Source organism: Macrobrachium rosenbergii, chromosome 55 (genome assembly GCF_040412425.1).
Source record: "Macrobrachium rosenbergii isolate ZJJX-2024 chromosome 55, ASM4041242v1, whole genome shotgun sequence".
In the NCBI taxonomy this organism is placed as follows: domain Eukaryota; kingdom Metazoa; phylum Arthropoda; class Malacostraca; order Decapoda; family Palaemonidae; genus Macrobrachium; species Macrobrachium rosenbergii.
The window spans coordinates 73,616,818-73,637,662 of record NC_089795.1 but is presented as its reverse complement, the minus strand read 5'-3'; the positions used below and the strand labels follow the sequence as shown (position 1 = coordinate 73,637,662).

At 33.5% G+C, this 20,845-nt stretch overlaps 1 protein-coding gene across 2 annotated transcripts in view; it reads left to right on the top strand.

Moving 5' to 3' along the window:
• The window catches only part of GC (gamma-glutamyl carboxylase), a 52,314-nt gene extending 31,761 nt beyond the window's left edge, over positions 1-20,553 (top strand). For both annotated transcript variants that reach the window (XM_067098916.1, XM_067098915.1), the window contains 11 exons: positions 1,221-1,362; positions 8,161-8,316; positions 9,089-9,254; positions 9,601-9,786; positions 13,697-13,860; positions 14,283-14,612; positions 15,111-15,211; positions 15,806-15,937; positions 17,025-17,231; positions 19,102-19,225; positions 19,335-20,553. In XM_067098916.1, the coding sequence (XP_066955017.1) occupies positions 1,221-1,362; positions 8,161-8,316; positions 9,089-9,254; positions 9,601-9,786; positions 13,697-13,860; positions 14,283-14,612; positions 15,111-15,211; positions 15,806-15,937; positions 17,025-17,231; positions 19,102-19,225; positions 19,335-20,110 (2,484 nt within the window). In that variant the 3' untranslated portion in view covers positions 20,111-20,553. The remainder of the gene's footprint in view (positions 1-1,220; positions 1,363-8,160; positions 8,317-9,088; positions 9,255-9,600; positions 9,787-13,696; positions 13,861-14,282; positions 14,613-15,110; positions 15,212-15,805; positions 15,938-17,024; positions 17,232-19,101; positions 19,226-19,334) is intronic.
• The last annotated feature ends 292 nt before the right edge of the window (positions 20,554-20,845 follow it).

Below are 20,845 nucleotides of genomic sequence, written 5' to 3'. Positions count from 1 at the left end.
AGAATGAAATGTCATCGTTGAAATGATGTTTCAAATTTGTAGTCACACGAGGGATGGTAAGGGGTAGGCGGCCACCTTCTACCTCTCAGATGATGAAGACTCGAAACTGATATTAAACTGTTGTGTAATTTTCTTCAATTTATCACTTTGGTTTCTCAGTGCTTCTTATGCATCCGTCTTAGACATGAAATGCATTATTGGTCTTGCAGTGAAAGTTAACCTATATTAGAAACGACAATCAAGACTATTTTCTCCTTTCTTGATTAACAAAGGCACATTTGGGGACTGGCAGGTTTCGATCGAAAAGATTTTTTCTTCACTGATATTTGAGTATTGGAGCCAGGCTGAGTTTAAAGAAGTTGGACAGCTGAGTAGGGAGAGACTGAAAGGAGCACATGAAAAGTAAAAGGCAGAGCTCAGTGCAGCTGGTGACGAAAGGACACTGCAAAGGACTATCAGCACCATCTTCTCTGTTGATGTAGGGTGGTTAGTTTATATTAAGATGATCTTAAGCCACCACAGGCCATTGCCCACAGGTGGCTTATAAGTGTGATAAGTGTTGAAGGCTTGGTGTATTCGTGTAGATTCGTAAAACCCAACAGAAACGGCTCGACAGTGAGCCATACTGGGCACACTGTAAGTGGTACAGTACCTTGCAATGTTCTTTAGTTGCTTTAGTTGGTCTGCTGTATTTCAAGTGTAGACCAAAACCAAATTATGCTTAGAAAATCAAATACAATAGATAATATAGTATGAAAGGAAAGGAAAGGAAAGCATATTGCAGAATCTAGGTTTTCCCTCTCTTTATCTCTGTCTGTCGTATTCAGCTCCAATTTTCTATTTAAGAGAACAAGGACCTATTACAATATCTGTGACACATATGTAGGGAAGTACTTGTTACTTGTTTAATTGGAGTTTTTAAGCAAGCACAGTATATCTCAGAGGTTAAAATATTTTTTTCATCAATGTTTAGTGGACATTTTTTTAGTGAACACAGCATATCTATGACAGGTTAAAAATAAATTGAAAATTCAGATATAGTACAGTAATAAGGTTTTGGCGAGAACACTGAAACAAGTTTTTTTATGATGGAGATAGAAAAAGAGTTATATAGGGCTAGATTTTATACTTTGGTCTCAAAACAGCAAGAAGGAAATTTTCGTAACTCAGATCTCAGATTTAAGAATTTGATATCCAATATAGATGGGTTTCTTTTTCAGATGAAGAAATTTAGATGGCCTTCATGGGTTAGTGAAATCTTAGGATTTCGACTCGACCAGCTACTGACCTGGGATGACCTCACCCGTCTGCTTTACCGACCATGTGACCCAGCTTCTCTTGCTGCAACAAGAATCATGTTTGGTAAGTAAGAAAAATAATGTTTGATTTATATTTTTTTTTCATTCAGCCTAACTGTTTGTAAAATTGAACCAGTTGCATTTTGCAGGTTGTTCTTCCGTCCTAAGTCGCGTTATTTTTATGGTATCTGGTTTATTTTGTCAGGCAACATCTAATGATTGACCCTAATTAAATTATTTGACTATATTTCTCTGTCGGACTGTCCAGCCCTCTATGTATGTATTCATCATTCTGCTAAGATGAAAATTTTTAATATATATGTTCAATGAGTCACATTTATTTCTCAAAGTTGGCTTTCTTTAGGTTATGAGTCCTGAAGGATTCTATATATATATATATGGTTATATATATATATATATATATATATATATATATATATATATATATATATATATATATATATATATATATATATATATATATATATATATATATATATTATATATATATATATATATATAATATATATATATATATATATATATATATATATATATATATATATATATATATATATATATATATATATATATATATATATATATAAAAGAATGATTGAACCTGATAGGAGAGATAATGAGTTAAGTGACAAAATGATGTCCATCTGTACTATGTAGGCAAATCTGCTAATTTAGCTACGAAAACATAGTATGCAGAGAATAGACAGCATGCCCTTTATTAATAGAACTGATTCTCGTTATAGTAAGAGAAAACACAAGGACGTAATTTCGCAGAGAACAAGTGGAGAAATCCCCAGAGTGAGACTGATGCTTAATATTGTATAAAAAAAAAAACAAGGACAGAAAAAAGGCCCTGCAAATAAAATGTAACTACGTACAGACACTAAAACCAGGAAAGACACTTACAGTATTGTATGTAAAAAATTCATGTAAGTTTTAAAAATCTTACATACATGAAGTAAAAACACTGAGTCATATTTAGTCGTGGGAGTGGCTTGGAATTCACTTCACAAATGCATTTTAGCAATACAGCATTATATTCCATCCTTAGTGGTCTCATCTGAGTAGATTTGGATGATAATATTTACATTGGATTTTTTTCTGTTAGAATCTTTTGTACTTTTCGTTATGAGTTTTAAGTTTATTGCGATATATAGACAGTCATACCTCAAACTTACACGAGGTTAGGTTCCAGAACCCCTCGCGCAAGGCGAATTTTCATGTAAGTTTGGCACGGTCTCTAAAAATGCTAATAAATGCTTATTTCTAAAGTTTGAACTCTAAATATGACCCTAATCATGCTCCCAAATTATTAAACTAACTTTTAAATGAAATTAAAGTTACTGTAATTTCATTTAAAAGTTGCTTAATACAGTACCCTTAAAAAAAGAAATAAATGGTTGACATAAAAATAGAGAGTTGGGAGAGAATTTCTCTCACTCTCCCCTTCCAACCAATCTGTTTTTAGAAGTCTTCTCAGCTTCTTTTTAATAACTTCTTTATTCTAAGTCTCTTTCTCTTTGTTCTGAAATGCTTTTTCATGAACAAACAGTGTTTTTTATTGGGACTAATACAACTCTTAGTTATTATGTCTCTAAGTTTTAGAACGTATTTGCCACACTAGCACATTTACACTTCGTAGACGGTACAGGTAAAATTAGATCAATTTAAACTATCTACTGTACAGGTAAAGACGTACAGAGAAATAATAAGTTGTAAAAATGTGTGAGCGCTAACTATGAACGAGAGAGAGAGAGAGAGAGATAAGGGTTGTCCTTACTTAAGAATGAAATTATTTATCAGTTATTACACAGACAGAGAATAACACGAGAGAGAGAGAAAGAGAGAGAGAGATTGTCCTTACTTGAAATATCCAGTTAAATTATTTATGAATTATATTACGGAGACAGAGAGAATTATATTACGGAGACAGAGAGAATAACATGAGAGAGAGAAGTTATTCTTACATTAGATATCAAAAGATGGAAATTCAATATTAAACTAACTTTTAAATGAAATTAAAGTTACTGTAATTTCATTTAAAAGTTAGCCTAATACATTACCCTTAAAAAAAAGAAATAAATGGTTGACGTAAAAATTTAGGAGAGTGTGAAGATTAGTATACTAATTCTCTCTCTCCCCATTCCACCAATCTATTTTTAGAAGTCTTCTCAACCTCGTTTTTAAAAACTTCTTTATTCAGTCTCTTTCTCTTTTTTCTGAAATGCTCTATGTTTTAGAATAGCGCATTTACAGTTTGTAGATGGTACAGGTAAAATTAGATCAATTTAAAATTATCTGCTGTGCAGTTAAATACATACAGAGAAACAGTAATACATAGGTTGCACTAACTACGAACGAGAGAGAGAGAGAGATAACAGTTGTCCTTAAGAGAGTGAAATTTTTATGAATTATTACGGACACAGAGAGAGAGAGAGAATTACGTAAGAAACCTTTGACCCGCTAATCAGCAACACTCCCTCTTCTTGTCATGTTAAATCAACATGTCTGACGGCTTTGCCTTTGAGCTTCTTACAGAAGATGAGGGAAAGATATTTGTTTGTTTAAAATACGTATCACACACGAATTTTTAATTACAATTATATTATTAATATTATTATTCTTATTATTATTATTATTATCATTATTAATATTTGAAAATTAGTACTTATTATTAGGTAAAAAAATTTATCATACAAAACAAATAAACATATACATGTACCATAAAAATTAGGTTTTTGGCTTAGCTAGAAGGGAACAGTGATTTCTTCAAGGTGTTTCCCCTGGTGACTCGTTAAGTCCAACCCTTGGAAGGGGCAGCAAGACAACACACACACACACACACACACACACACACACACACAGTAAACCCCCAGTATTCGCAGGGGTTAGGTACCACAACCCCCATGAAAAAGCTAAAATCTGCAAATACTTGGCACCCTCCTAAAAATGCTTATACAGTAAATGCATAAGTGTGTATATGTATATATATATATATATATATATATATATATATATATATATATATATATATATATATATATATATATATATATATATATATATATATATTATTGCTAAGAGAGTTAACACTCCCAAGGCAACTTGTTTTTCAGGAATAAAGTTAAAGTTCATAATAAACAAACTTAATAACCTCCTGTTAATTAAGTTTGCTGGCTGTGACACGCGGACCGTCGGTTGTGGAAAATTGCCCTTCGATCTCATTCTGATTCCCCTTTTGCTTTTAATCCTTTCTTGAGCTCCGTGACACCGATAAGCCTCTTATTCCAGATATTGCCTTGAACTCAAAGAAATGCCTGACCACCTGAATGACCCAAGGCACTGATTAAGATGTCCCCGCCTCCTTTATGACTTGAGGCACAGATTAATAAGGCAACCTTCACCAAAAGAGAAAGTTGGATGCATTAACCACCCAGCATTCGCCCAAAGAGAAAGTTGGATGTACCCAGAATGCATCTGGATGCCTGCCAGGCTCAAATGCCGGTGGTCCTAGGAGATGATAAATAGCTCCCCATCACAGGACATCGGGAGAGACCAGAACACCGCCAAGAAAGTCACACCTTTGACTGCCCACTCCTTCAAAGCTAACATCCCTTTGTGGCTGAGTGACTTCCTTCCATAGGTACAACAACAGGAGCCATCTCTTCAGAATTAAGGTACAGTAAGGAATTGCGGTTGTCCAGTCACTTAGCTTTTTCTTCTAAACATTTATGCTTCCAAGTGCAACTATTACATGGACCTGACCTGTCATGTTAAATTGTATCACAAGTTTATTCAGTAGTGTTTTATGAAAAGAGTATTTCTGTCGCCCTCAGCACTAGCCACTTATTGACGTTAATTTATCAAGTGATCGTATGCCTTTCTCTGTTGCAGAAAGGAGTGCTTGCTGCTGTTGACCCCTCTGCCACGACTGTATGCTTGTTGGTTGCACCGAAGAAATTCCAATTGCAACCTTATGAACAGTGCCATTGAAGTGTAATCCCCGGCACCCAGTTCATGTCTATTATTCGTTTGTATGTGCTGCAGAAGGACCCCTAGTGGCCTGCCTTATCCCTCCTTGTCTTCTGATTTTGTATCGTAAATACATGTAATTTAGTTATCCGAGAGTTTCTCTCCAGAATCCCTCTAAAGTAGGGCCTTCATCCCCTGTTCCTTCTCATTTTATTTTACCCTTGTAGGTGATTACAGTCAGATCAGCAACATTCTTTTGGTAAGTTTTCTTTCCCGCACCTTCAAGCATAAGTGTGTGTGTGTGTGTGTATGTATATATATATATATATATATATATATATATATATATATATATATATATATATATATATATATATATATATATATATATATATATATATATATATATATATATATATATATATATATATATATATACATACATATACACACACACACACACACACACACACACACACACAAGGCAGTCCCCGGGTTACGACGGGTACAGCTCACGACGTTCCAAGCTTACGACGCTTTTCCAATATATTCTTCAAAAATTATTTTGTGGTTTACAATGCACATTCCGGGTTTATGACGCCAATCCAACAGAAGGAATATGGCTCAAAAACAGCAGAATAATAAAAATTTGGAGGTTTTTTTTTATGAAAATCTCAATAAAAAAACAGGTTACGTTGTTTTCAAGAAACCCAAAGGATTAAAAGTAAGGTTTACTTACGATTTTCGACGTTGTCTTGGCTTACAACGTGGCGTAGGAACAGAAACACCATTGTAAACTGGGAACTGCTGTGTATATATATATATATATATATATATATATATATATATATATATATATATATATATATATATATATATATATATATATATATATATATTTATATATACACACATACTATATACAGGTATATTATATTTATGTGTGCATTTATATATATATATATATATATATATATATATATATATATATATATATATATATATATATATATATATATATATATATATATATATATATATATATATTGTAATAAAAGGAGCCCCTTTTATTATATGTATTTCTATTTTAACAGAAAATATTATATGTATTTATGTTTTAACAGAAAATATTTAGTCATATATATATACATATATATATATATATATATATATATATATATATATATATACTGTATATATATGTATGTATGTATGTGTATATATATATATATATATATATATATATATATATATATATATATATTACAGTAAACTTAAAACTGATAAATGAAAAGAGTGTAGAAGGTTCTAACAGAAACAAAATAAAATTCATACATAAATAATATTAAAATCTAGTAATATGAGACCACTATATACAATAAACATAAATTAAAATTTATACATAGGAGAGAGGAAGCTCTTCAGGTGGAAGTCACTAAATATTCTGTATAAAACAGGATTTATCTGGACTTTCCAAAATACAAGTCCCTTCCTTTCCTTGACAATGGATGTCAAGGGTCTGAGAGGTAAATGACAGTATTCTAAGATCTCAAACAAGGTTAAAATTGGAGCAAGATCAAGAGAACAGATGAAACACAAAAGGCAAAAAGCAAAGCAGCTGGGGTCCAAAGGGAACTTGCAAAGTACCTTAAGTACCACTTACAGTGTACCACATATGGCAGTGTAATGGGAAGAGTCTTTTTAAAGTTTAGAGACTATGAAGTAGAAACAAGACCCAGTAGTTCAGGAAGCTGTAATCATGTTTTTGATCAACACAGTCACCAAGATAGAAGGTTTGGAAGACTAACAAAAAATTTGCATTCCATCCAGCTTTATTTAAAGAATAGAGTAGAGGCATCATATTCTGCACTGCACAAGGCTTCAGAGATTTTTAGTTGACATTCTGTCAGGAAAAAGCAGAACATTCTTCAGTAAGGAAGAATGTACTGCAATAAAATTAATTTTTATGTATGTACAGAGTTGATACAAAAATCTTGTAATACTTTAGAACTTTCAACATAAAAATTTAATAGAAAAAAATAGTCACTTCCAGATCCATCACCAGGTAGGTGATGAGTAATTCTACACAGTGAACTCTCCATATAAGTTCACTGCACCAGTGTCTGTGAGGCATCTAGTCTTACATAACAAACCCACTCTGGGTCATTAAATCTCGAGAAAAAAAAGAAGATAGTATTCTTCTAATAATCACTGCTTACTTGTATACCCCATGAGTAAGGCACCATGAGAGCATTCTTGGCATATTGTATTATCTTGAATTTATTATCAAGTATGTTTAAACTATTAGCACTGCAGTGTATGCATGAATGATTGAAAATAATGAGAATGGTTTTTAAAAACCTTCTAATTTTGCTAGGATTGAATTTGTACAGGTATGAACACCACTGCGATTGTAACCAGAAATTCTATGGAATAAATTTTTCATGTAAACTTGATAAACAGCTAAATCACATTTCAGAATATTTCCATAAAACACATAGTGGGTCAAGGATAAGTAATAATCAGCTTTTTAAAAGTTGTAAAACATTACTTACTTATAAGGGTTAAGTTATAAGTATGCAGTGCATGAAATATTCATAGCTTTTAACTTTATCTCAGTTTTTTGCATGGATACAAAACTAAGGGTTCTTTCTTATGAATGATAAAGTATTATGTTCAGAATAACCAAAATACAATAAAGTAATGTGCCACTGAAGCTTTGCAGTTGTAAAGTTATTTTAACAATAATAATAATAATAATGATAATAATAATTTCAGGTAGAGCCTTGTGATTAAGTCATTATCCAATCTGTGAGTAACATTTATCTGAAGAGCCACTAATTGGTGATAAACTCTATTTCTAAACCAGGAATTCTGATGCTCTTGGATTTACCACAAGAGAGAGGAATGGGAATTGCTGATCAGTTATGGGGAGATCCAAAGCTCTGCCATTTTCCACTGTTTAACTGGATAAAACCTTTCCCACTGCGCTGGATGTTGCTCCTCTATGGTGTGATGGTCGTTTGTAAGTATTATGATGCTACATGGCTTGTTCAAGTATGTGGTTTGATGTGCCTCTAGGACACACATACCATTTGTTTGTGAGCACGGAAGGAGCTCATGGTCAAGATGGGAGCTGAACCACTAATTAGTTAGGGGTGAGTTCTGCTAGGAGTAAGGGTAAATTACTTTGATAGTCAGAGCTGTGGTATGTACCTATTCAGTATTGCCACCTCTTATTTCTGATGTACCTTTCTGATCCCTTATAAATGCAGTCACAGATTTTCTTCGATTAAAAATTATGTGGATGACTTAATTGTTTTTGGGTGGGAACTAAAAAGGAAAAGGTATTTATGCCATGATTATAAGTATCACTGGAAAATCTTAATTATGCACTGAAGCAGTAACAGTGGATGTAAATGTGAGACTTAAGTTGTGTTGTTTATTTCTAAGATACCAGCCTTCTTGTTCTTCAAGAACATCACTGCTCTTTTTCTTTAATTTGCAAAGACATTCTTAGTCCTTAACTTCCAGTAGTAGAGACTATTAGATAGTTAACTCTTGAAGTAATCATAAGGAAATAGCTTTTCTGATCTTTAACGTGTAACATAATCAGGTAAGAGTTTTTATTTCAGAAATACCTCAATTAAATTATTAGATTGTAACGTTTTGAATTTACATTTTATCATATGCAGAGGACTGTCCTCTTTGAACATACAGCATAGCTTATACTCTTCATCATGTGGTGCTCTTGAATTCCTACAGTCCTTGTAAAGCATTTGGAACCCTATTTACAGGCACACTTCTGATGATTTTGGGGTGGAAATGGCGTCTTAGCTGTGGAGTTTTTGTGACATCCTACTGGTATCTTTTCCTCCTGGACAAGGGCACCTGGAACAACCATTCATATCTCTACGGATTAATATCAACAATGATGCTCTTCTCTGATCCACACAGATGTTGGTGAGTTAAACAAAAGCAATGTGGCACTTTCCAGCATCTGACAATGAAGTTCCATTTCTTTAATGCATATATTAAAGTTGAGCAGTTTATGAATATTCATGTAATGAAGTTAAGGTGTCAGATGTAGTTGTGGATGTGGGGTACAGTATTGGTAAAATGGGAGGCTAGAGGTGAAGCTCTGTCCATGCAAGGTTAGTTTGTAAGGCCAGCTGATTTGTGTGCCTCTTCAAGTAAACTCCTTCCTGACCACGTTTATACTATATTTGTCATGCTCTATGAAAATTTGACCACGCCAACCAGAACTGAAAGAAACATGTTCATAGCCTAACATTGATTTCTCTTCCAGGTCTGTAGATTCCATCACAACTCCTGCACTCAAAAATAGCCACGTGCCCTTGTGGAGCTACACAGTGCTTCGTTTTCAAGTGTTCCTGTTGTACTTCTTTGCTGGCTTGAAAAAGCTAGATCCTGACTGGCTGTATGGCTTCTCGATGCAACATCTGTCTGAGCACTGGGTGTTTCTTCCCTTCAGGTACAGTTTGAGAGAATTTCAAAAGGTTTTTAATTTCAATCAGAATGCAGACCTCTCCAATCCAGATTGTTTCTATGAAAGAAATATTGTAGAACTGTTGAGACAGTAATTGAGCTTTCAGTCCTCACAAGGCCATGTATCTAATATATGGAGTCCTTGCTTGTTCAGTCATACCTTGACTATTGGACTCCAATCCAGAAGGCTATCCTTTAAATGAATTATCTTTTAACCAAGCAAATTTTTCTCATAAGAAATAATGGGAATGGAATCAATCCCTCCCAGACCTCCAGAAATACTGTACACCAAAAAAAAAAAAGCATTTTAACTCAAATTTAACATGCATAGTATGCAGAAATTACACAGAAAAACATAAAGTAGATACATACATGAAATAGATTAGATGCACATTTGTTCTCACTTAATCTGTAATTGGGAGAATTGCTGGCCTATGTGGAAGGTGTTGAGGAAGGTGAAGAGGAGAAAGCACTCATTCCAAGGGTGGTTTTTGAAAGATCAGCATGCAGTTTTTTTGCTTTTTTACATAAGATCACCTCAAAAAAGCATTATTACCAGCTAAGTGCCATTCATTATCCAAGTTGACAGCAAATTCCCAACCTCTTCAGTTGTTTCCGACCTTTGTTACGTAGCAGATTTCACTTCCTTGGCAACATCAGCTTCTTACATTTTATGATGGAAGAAATTGTTTGTTTATCCTTACCCACCCCATACTCCTTCACTTAGATCAACCACTTAGACACCACTTTCATGTGTTTCTATATTTCCTTTTGAATCTATAGATTTCCTCTTTATTTTTGCCTAATGGACATCCTAGCCTTCTCAGGAGCCAGGATGACTTAGTACATACAGTACAGTTATAGCACTAGCACTCAGTTAAAAAAAAATGTCCACACAAAAAGTTTAGCAGTGTGCACTGAGAGAGACCCACATATAGTCTGAACCCATCCCTTTGTTTCTGCTTGGAACTGCACACACACACATGATGTGCTTAAACCCATAAGTGTTCTAGCCAGTCATCTTTGTCCGTCCTTAAACCGAACAGATGCCCGTTAACAAAGCAGATTTTTTATCTGACAAAACGTCCCCTAACAGAGTTGTCCATTAACTGAGGTATGATTAGTAGCCTTGGAGAAATTTTCAGGCAGTATTGAAGTTAATGCAAATACAACGGTAAAATCTGCTTACACCCATGTTGTTAGTCATAAATATTAATCTTCACAATATGTTGGCCAAAATAGTTCTTGAATACTTTATATATAGATCCCAAAGCATAAATTTTAGCTATTTGTTTGCAAATATAAGCTGAAAGCTAATTGCTATCACTGAATTCATGTCTGCTGATACATGCCTTTGGACAAAATGCATTGTAGTACCTCCATGAGAGATGACATATGTAATCTTGAAAACAGCATTTTAGTTTCAGGATACACAGTGGAGTATTTTCTTTTGCATTCCTTTGTTTGTGTGTGCTTTCTGCCTGAATTCCAACCTGGTCCAGAACTTCATCAGTACCCTTTCTCTGAGATTTACTGGTATTTTACTACTTTTATGACTAACTGCTCCACTCTGCTCATCTCTCGCCCAAACCATCTATTTTTCATTTTTCAAAGATGGGGAAAAATAGTAGTTTTGGAAGTTGTAGAGTGAATACCAGTAGGAAAGGCCAGAAAATTAAGAAACATCCTAGAGAAATGCTTGGACCAGATGGGAATTCATGAAGAAAATGCACAAGATAGGAGAGACTGGAGATTACTTGCGTCACATCTAACCTTGTGATGGAAAAATATGAAATTGAAATAAAAAGATGATGGTGAATGATGAATGATACAGTAAACTGTGTTATGAAACTAAAAATATTTCCCTCAGAAATCCATATTGTCTTGTATTAAAATAATGCAACTCACAGCAGAAATTAATAGAGATGGCAAAAAACTCTAACATTCTGCTGAAGAACTGTGAAAGATTTCATTGTAATATTCAACACTTAGTTCAGTTTAGCTAAGAGTAAATGGACATAGATAATGGCCTTTCATACAGGTATTCAGATGAATACTGTAATTCTCAGTTAGGTTTGAACAAAGGGCCTCTCCTTGTCGTAAAAATGTTGCAAATGTACACATCTTTAGGTCTGCAAAATTTGCATCAAATGATAGGTAATGCTATCTGTGTTTATTTGATTTCAGGACCTTGAATGCTAGATTTCTTAATGCACTTGTTGAAGTTGACAGTATATCATTCTACGATGTGATCACATTTTTCCATCATCTGCCATATGATTTTAATTATAATTTTGTAATTATCTGTTTATGTCTTTTTTGGGATTATCTTAATGACAGGGACAAAAGCTATCCATGACACAGCAAAGGTAATACTATAATCTTCCAGTAAATTGCACTGATGCACAGCATGAGAAGATATAGAGTATAAACTGTTAAGACATGAACAGAATAACTGATATATATATATATATATATATATATATATATATATATATATATATATATATATATATATATATATATATATATAAAGGATTTTGACAAAGGAAAATCTATTTCTGGAGGGGCCTCCATGTCACCTGGTGAAATAGTCCATTCAGCACTTATTTCTAGGTAATTCTGCTGCTAGATACCAGAGAGCTAAATGAAATGCTGGAGCATTACCTCAGAGCGAGCCCACTAAATGGAGTCGTATGGAAAAGGGTGAACTACAAAACACGGAACTCATCCTATAGAGATTCCCAATGTCAAAAGTCCTAACGCAGAGAGGTGCCGAGCATAAGCCCATGCACTACTTCAAGGACTGTATACAAGGCAACACTAGCCGCATTCCATGTTAGCACTCCACCACTAGGAATGAAGTTTATCAAGGGAGGAGAGAATGAAAATAGAATATCAGACACTGGCTCCTCTGAAATAGATTTTCCTTTGTCGCAAAATCCTTCTGGATCGGGTCCCGTGTCACCGGGTGAAATAGTAACAGAGAAATAAACATCATTCTATGCTATTAAAGACTTAAATAGAAACGTTGAAAACTAGGAGAATTCTACCCTGAACATTGGTAAGGTCCTCTAAGTTCATGTAATGAAAATAATGTAAGTGGTCACCGTCTAAGATCATGAGCTTAGAATATATATAAACTGCTAAGAATAAACAGAGTAATTGATATAATTATTTTTCCTAGACTAGGCATGTATTTAATATTTCTGAGGGATTGATCTTAGTAAAATAAAACATCACCCTCTCTTATGCCAAATAATTTTTGTATAATCACCAGCCTGATGGAAATTCAGATGACAAGAATTAAATTTCTTTTTATCTTCAATAAGCAATCTTTGCAGTCTTCAATTAGTTAAATAATCATCATGTTATTTGAATCTTAGATAGACAAGGGAGACAACCAAGGGTTTTCTCAGATATGCTTCTGTTGCTAATCATTTGAAGTGACATGTTGTTTACCTAATTCTTCTTCCTTTCATCTTAGTCCCTAGTTGGGGTCACTGTTTTTAATGAGCATTTTCCAAGTGTTTCCATCTCGTGTTCTTCCTTGTTTCCCATGTCTTTTCAGATGTAATCTTTCCATCTTTTAGGCCATCCTCTCTTTTTTCCCCTAGAACTTTCATTTCCATGATTTTCATGCAACATGATCTCTCTTCTTCCCAGCTCATCAGCTTTTGCTGATCCCCTGATGTGTTAATTTCTTATTCTTTATCTTCTTATTATTCTACTCATCCATCTGAGAACCTTATTTCCTGTCGAGTGCCTAATACAACAAGTAAAGGTATGGCAAGAGTAAACCAAAGCAATAATCTAGTGATGTTTTGAATATATACCTGCTGTAATTTATGATTTAGTTAACTACATATTTCACATTATCAAAATTTCTTTTCCAGGCTGATACTAAGTAATGACAGCATTGACTATTATATAATCCACCTCGGAGGATTCGCCCTAGACCTCACCATTGGATTCTTCCTCTTTTTAGATCAGACAAGGAAAGTGGCTCTCTTCTTTGGAATGGCATTTCATCTAATGAATTCACAGATATTTACAATTGGTAAGTGAAACTTTCATCTTTATAACAAGTTAAGAAGTTTATGTCAAAATTTCTCTGACAGTTAGGTATCAGGAAACAATAAGTATAACTGTAGTTTAGATTGTCGGTTTAGCTCCCAACACTTTTAAATGGATTTTCTTTGATCCTTAATGTAAATTTTTGCCCATTAACTTTGTCACTCACTTGCTGTATATCAGATTTTTATTTTTTCTCATGACATTTTTGTGCGACAGTCTGTCCATTTATATGCAACCATACATCCAAGCACTTAAGTAGTTCTCATTAGTTACTGAGGTACAGTACCAACCGACATCTTTGTTTAATTGTGAAAGCTTGTGTACGTTTAGTAGCAAATAATGCTTGAATATGAAAAAGTACATTTAATTTAATAATGATAGTAACCCTTTCACTGTCATTATCAGGAATGTTTCCTTGGGTATGCATGGCAACCATGCCCATCTTCTGCCAAATGTCTTGGCCCCGAACTCTAATTTCTTCAGCTAAGAAAGTGTTCTCATCATTTTATTACTACTCCAAATCATTGCTGGACAAGATCAGACTGAAAATTAGATTTAGTCTACATGTTAAGGTATCTGTGCATCAGAGGAATGCTAGGGAAACAGGTAATACAGATTTGATTTCTGGGAAAGAAGACAGAAAAGCATTGAAATCTAGTATGGAGACCAAAAATGACTGTAACAAGAAAGAAGTTCTACTGCTTTTACAGAGGAACCCAGACTGCTGTTATGAAGGTATGTACATTTTGGTAACTTATACATATGGATGTTCACCAAAAGTAATTTTCCCAATTTAGCTCATTGGTGTTAGTATACTGTAAAGCCATTTCTTAATTTGCATATCTTTATTTATGAAAAATGTTCATACAGTATTCCACATTAATTGTTAGGTTCCATAATAAAATGATTCATCCTCATCCATTTAAATTCATGACTTTGCATATTGCTATTATTTCCCAATTTCAATGGGTGGCCTGGTGGAAAGAACTACTTTTTTCATTATTCTGGGCAGTATGAACTCTAATTTGAAAAAAATTACTGTAATTTGGATAATCACCTAAAGTAAAGATGAACAGTTATATCAAATAAAAGCAGCAGGGTAACAGTTCAGAAATATAAACCCCCATGAACTGTAAAATAGCCACAGAAAACAATATATTTTATAGTACACTTTTTAAGTGCCAACTAGGATTCTCCAATAAGGTATAGTTAAAGCATTTTTACCTTCTACAGAAAGCTCAACAGTCTATGGGAAGCAAAAACTGACGACATTGGTGGTCCTTGCCTACATCATCCTGCAACTTTTCCTACCGTTCTCTCATTTCATCACAAAGGTATTCCAAACGATTATGAAGCTTTGTCTCATGTGCAATGTAACCCACTGTACTGTGTAAGTAATCAGTATTTTCAAGATTTTACTACATTTGATGCCTTAGAGAAATTTGTCTCATCATGTGTGACAAGTTAAATTCCTATAAATAAACACTTGCATTGGAAAATGTTTTATGTTCCTTTCTTATAGTAGAGACAATTCCTGACCGTGTTCAACTGGGAAATCAATTAATAACTAATGTGAGACTCATCTACTTTAACACTTCCACTTTAATAATTACAGTACTATGAGACCAGAAACTAACTGTATTTTGCTTATATTCTGTAGTGAAATATATAGTAATTGTTTTTGGAAGTAACTGTTGACTTCCAGCATAAAAAAACAGAATGAAATCCAGTGGTGTAACTGTACAAGATGGAATTCTGTTAAACATTATTATTATTATTATTATTATCATTATTATTATTATTATTATTATAACAAGGGAGATGAAATCATTAATTAACTCTTCTTGGAAGGCCTAAGTTATTTAAAACATTAAAATAATTGACAATTTCTTCCACTATTGTTAATCATTAATGCCCATTTGTTTCAGGGATATAACACTTGGACTGAGGGCCCATATGGCTACAGTTGGGATATGATGGTTCATTCTTGGGATACCTTACACATCAAGATCACAGCTGTTAATAAGGAAACACAGCATAAGACTTATGTGGATCCTAATGTAAGTTTCTGATAACTAATCTTAATTTTGTGAATGCTAATGTCAGACTTAAGGCTTACTTGCATTTTACAACAAATGATACCATGATGAGGGCTGGCAACCTGTATACAGAAGCTAGCCTAATTCCTTGCTGCGACTATTAATCTCCAGCATAGGAAATTCTGTGTTAACACGTTATCAACATAGATCATTCTGGTCACTTTAACATCTAATGGAAATTAACATGTATGGCAAACCACTTGGAGGTTTCTTTCTTCATTTGCAGCATCCACCACTCCACTTTTCACAGCTGCAGGGTGGACCCTTAAGATGGGTTTACTTTTTGAAGAGAAAATTAATTTTTGAGGTCAATATTATGGAGTCTTATGACTTTGGGGCAATGTGTATGAAAATATGGGCAAATTATATTACTATTATAGAATGTATAGTAACCCTGCACATTATCAAAAGGGCTTTATCATGACTATAATTTCCCATTTTCAACGTGAGGTGTTGTGACTTTAAATGTAGGCAATATTAAAATGAGTAATAGTGTTACAAAACAAGTGATTATTGATGTTAAAGTCAAGGACCCATTAAGGTAAACAAAAATTAAACCCCTAAAGCTTCCCCTAATGAAAATTTCTCAAAATGTGCAGTTTGTCAGATTATAGTATAATGGTGTGCATATCAGGAGCAATAGTAGTTTGTAGCCTTTACATACTTTTACTGTTTAAAGTGAAATTACACTAGTATTTATATTACCAGTATGTTGTACATGGATGAAATAGCCCAATTTTTGTTTACCCTCTCAGAAAGTGTATGCACCTTCAGTGGAATTGTACAAAAAAAATGAGAGACTTAGTAGTTAAGCTTGATTTTTTAAATAGCCCAATTTTTTTTTACCTTCTCAGAAAGTGTATGCACCTTCAGTGGAATTGTACAAAAAAAATGAGACTTAGTAGTTAAGCTTGATTTTTTAGCTACAATTTGATGTAATTGACAGTTCATTGTTAACTAAATAATAAAAATGAAAATTTCTTAATAAAATTTACTTGAGTGATTCATAAATTATGCTTGAATACATATGGCAACATATCTTTTGCAGGTCTGGGTGAAAAATAATCGATGGGCCAGTCACGTAGACATGGCAGTGCAACTTGGCCAGTGCCTTGAAGATAAGCTAACTCATTTTGGTATGGCTAACTTTTCTTTGCACTTTGATGTGTGGAGATCTTTGAACAGAAGATTTCAACAGAGAGTTTATGATCCCAATATAGATGTTCTAGAAGCACCATGGTCACCTTGGCAGAAGGTAAGTTAAATATTACCTTATGACCTGTACAAATGTTAGTGGAGAAATTATGTCAAGAAGTCATTTATTTTGTCTTTGTTTGAAATCTAGTGTGATTACGCAAAATATAAAAATTACTTGCAACTTGTAAAGGAATGTCTGGTTAAACAAATCATTTAAAACTAACTGTAAAGGGATGGAATACTTTGTAACCCAGTCTTGATGAATTTCCTTTATATGTAAGTTGTGCTTAACATTAAGTTACTGAAGAGCTTCAGTAAACAACAGTAGCCGTGGACAGTGTAATTTGACATGTTGTTTTTAAAGTACTTAGCAAAGAAAATTGCTCATAGCAGCTCACTGCTACTGCTGAAAACTTAATGGAAAGCCTTACAGTATATTCATGTTTCATCTTTTTGAATTATTAACTTGAGGATCACCATTGTCTCAGTAGTTATGTCATATTAGCATTAAAAATGTATGGAATGTATAAGAAAGAAAATTTTAAAAATGAAAGGAATGAGTGATAAAAGAAAGGTAACAGATAAAAAATAATATTAATAAGAAATATTAAGCTAGAGATCAGTAGAGCAAAGTAAATTTACTTATTACAATGAAGTATAAAGTAAACATTAACATGAGTAAGGATAAGGTTGACAAAATGATCATAACATAAGGTCCTAGACTTAGGACCAGGTAGTGGCTTCAGGCTTCACTAAGCTCACCTCCGCCATCCAGTAAACTACGATACAAGTGTCAGCCTCACATAAATAGGTAGTGAAAATGAGAGGACATAGTAAAGTAGGGACAGTAATAGATACAAGAAGGGTAAAGGGTTGCATACAATTGTCCCTCCATTATCATGCCTACCTGCAATATTATATAATAATAAAATTACACATTATTTATAAAATGCAAGATACAGACAACACAGTACTGTAATGATTCTTTCCTTAGGAAGAAAAGCTGTGCACACCATAATTAGATATCTTACTATGCCACAACTTCCAGATCATATAGTCATATAAAAGAATCTAAAATAAAAAAAATTAATAGCTATGAAAATAATATTCATGTAAACAGTTCCTAGTCAATAATTAAAATTTGTTATAAATATATGGACTGATACAGCTTAATTTGTTAATTTTTTTAACAGCCAGGAAGGGAAGCCATTATAAAGCAGTTTGTTAACAAACACCTGGAATTTAAATATTATAAAGTCATGTCCTTCCATATAAACATAAGCACATTGGCAGATTTGTGAAGTTTATACTTAACTGGTCATAGTAGTAGATATATAGTAGGTATATATTTTATAAAAATTTTGAAAGTCATATTATGTTAAAACTAAAAATTTTCTCTTTATCATATATTTTGACATTATTAATACCAATATCAATATCTAAAAATTAACCAAATTTATGAGGGTCATTGGTATGCATAGTAGTAGGAAAGATACGTTTAGGAACAATATTTAATTATGACAAACTCACTCATGGCATTGTTTGTTTGTTTGTTTTATTTTTAGCATCTCTAAATACATAATGATAAAGATCAACTCTGTTAAAATGATATCGACTTCATTAACACAGCATGAAGCATAAGGTTACACAGTGTGTTAAAAAAAATTATCGCTAAGCATTTTTGCTCAGTCAGTGAAGGGTTGATGTTCTGGCTCAGACAGATTTTGACACCCCACCCCTTCCAAATCCTAAAGCAGTCATAGAAGGGTTAATGTTCTGGCTCAGACAGATTTTGACACCCCACCCCTTCCAAATCCTAAAAGCAGTCACAGAAGGGTTAATGTTCTGGCTCAGACAGATTTTGACACCCCACCCCTTCCAAATCCTAAAAGCATTAATAAGGGCCAACACATTTTTGTTTCTTCCAGACACAGTGGGTGCTACCTATTCTATCAGAACTCAGTCCATGGAGGAGCCGCCTACGCGAAATACAGAAGTTGTATGAAGAAATTTCATTGGCTGCTAATACCATATTCATTGCTGATTTTCCAGGTACATTTTAATCACTGCTATTTTACTTCTAATAAATTACTGTAATGTGAAAATGGCCAATTTACCAATATAATTTGAAAATCTATAGTGATTTTCTCTATTCCAACAGGTATGACGCTTGAAAACTACCTTAGTAAGGAATTAAGAAATACAACAATTGAAGTTCTACAGGGACAAGTAACAGTGTTTTTGGAAATTTCACATCAGACTTGTGAATCAATACATCTCGAATTAATATCCAAGGATCCAGAGATGAACCTCAACATAATAAGTTCCATGAAGAATATCAAACAAGAGAACATTGTTGGCACTGTTAAAGCCACAGAGATCAATAAGACCAACCACAAAAGAGTTGCACATAAAAAGCTAAATGAAGGTTGTGAAGTTACGTTGAGACAAGGACAGAAGATTTCCCTTCCATCTGAGTCTTTGCACCAAGTTAAGACCACCTCTGATAAGCCTTCTGTTTTTATGTACACCTTCATTAATGAAACTCTCAAGAGGGGAATCACTGGCATGAAAAATAATTCTGATTCCTCAACAGCAAAAGAAAATGCTCACAGCATAGGTGAAAGCAATTTAAGTGCGAGTGGTGATGAAGGGATTTCAAAATCATGTCAAAGGCACAGACCATGGTTTTCAAATCCAAAGTTGATTTACAGTAAACGAAAATCTACCAACTGGGAAAATAAAGAAACTGCACAAGACAAGGAAACAGCCTCTGATAAGCAAACAGTATCACATGAGTTTATAACAGATGTTCCCACTTGGAAGGACTTAATGAATTTCTTTGTATGGAAGAGCAAAATCTTTACAAGAAGTGGAAGACTTCTAGCAAAAGCTTTAAAATCTGTTTTGACAGGAGAGTCCATGAATATTGTTTAAAAATTTTCTTATTTTACAATTGAACTGGAATCATTTTTCAGAGGTTTTAGTACATCTAATGTCAATACCTGTACATCACTGTGAGTAAAATCTGGAATAATTAATTTATTAAAATATTCATGCACTGGCTATACTATTTTATAATAGAATAACTACAATGCTTATGTGACTAAAAATGCAGAATATAGTTCTGTTAGCTTTTTGTAACACTGTAAGTTGAAAATATTCAAACTTTGACAGTCACCAGGTAGCCTCTTCAGTGTTCAGTCCTCTTAAACTGTAAAAGGCTATTCAAAATCATCTTCTAAAAGAACTTGAATTACTGACAATGTTTACCTTTGTTTGCTTGAAGCTTATGTTACCATGCTGCGAAGTTGTGACAGAGTAAGGAGATGAAAGAGAGAGAGAGAGTGGAGCCAAAAAAAAGTACAGTACTGTTTAAATAACCTTTTCTTACCCTGGCAAGTAACGTCAGCAGAGTTTTTAAACTGATTATTGTCATGGTTTACAGTGTTTTACACCAGTCTTACTATCATAGTGTAAACCAGTAAATAAACTTGAAAATATTCTCAATTAACAGAGTATGTGGATCTAAAAGTGTAATTGGGAGAGAACCCCAGAGTTGTGCTGTGGATTGAATTGGAGTACATGCACAGTATAATATTTAAACCAATTACAGTTGAACAGTTAAGTGACTATTACAGGTGTTGGACAGCAAAATTGAAGAGAGGTTGT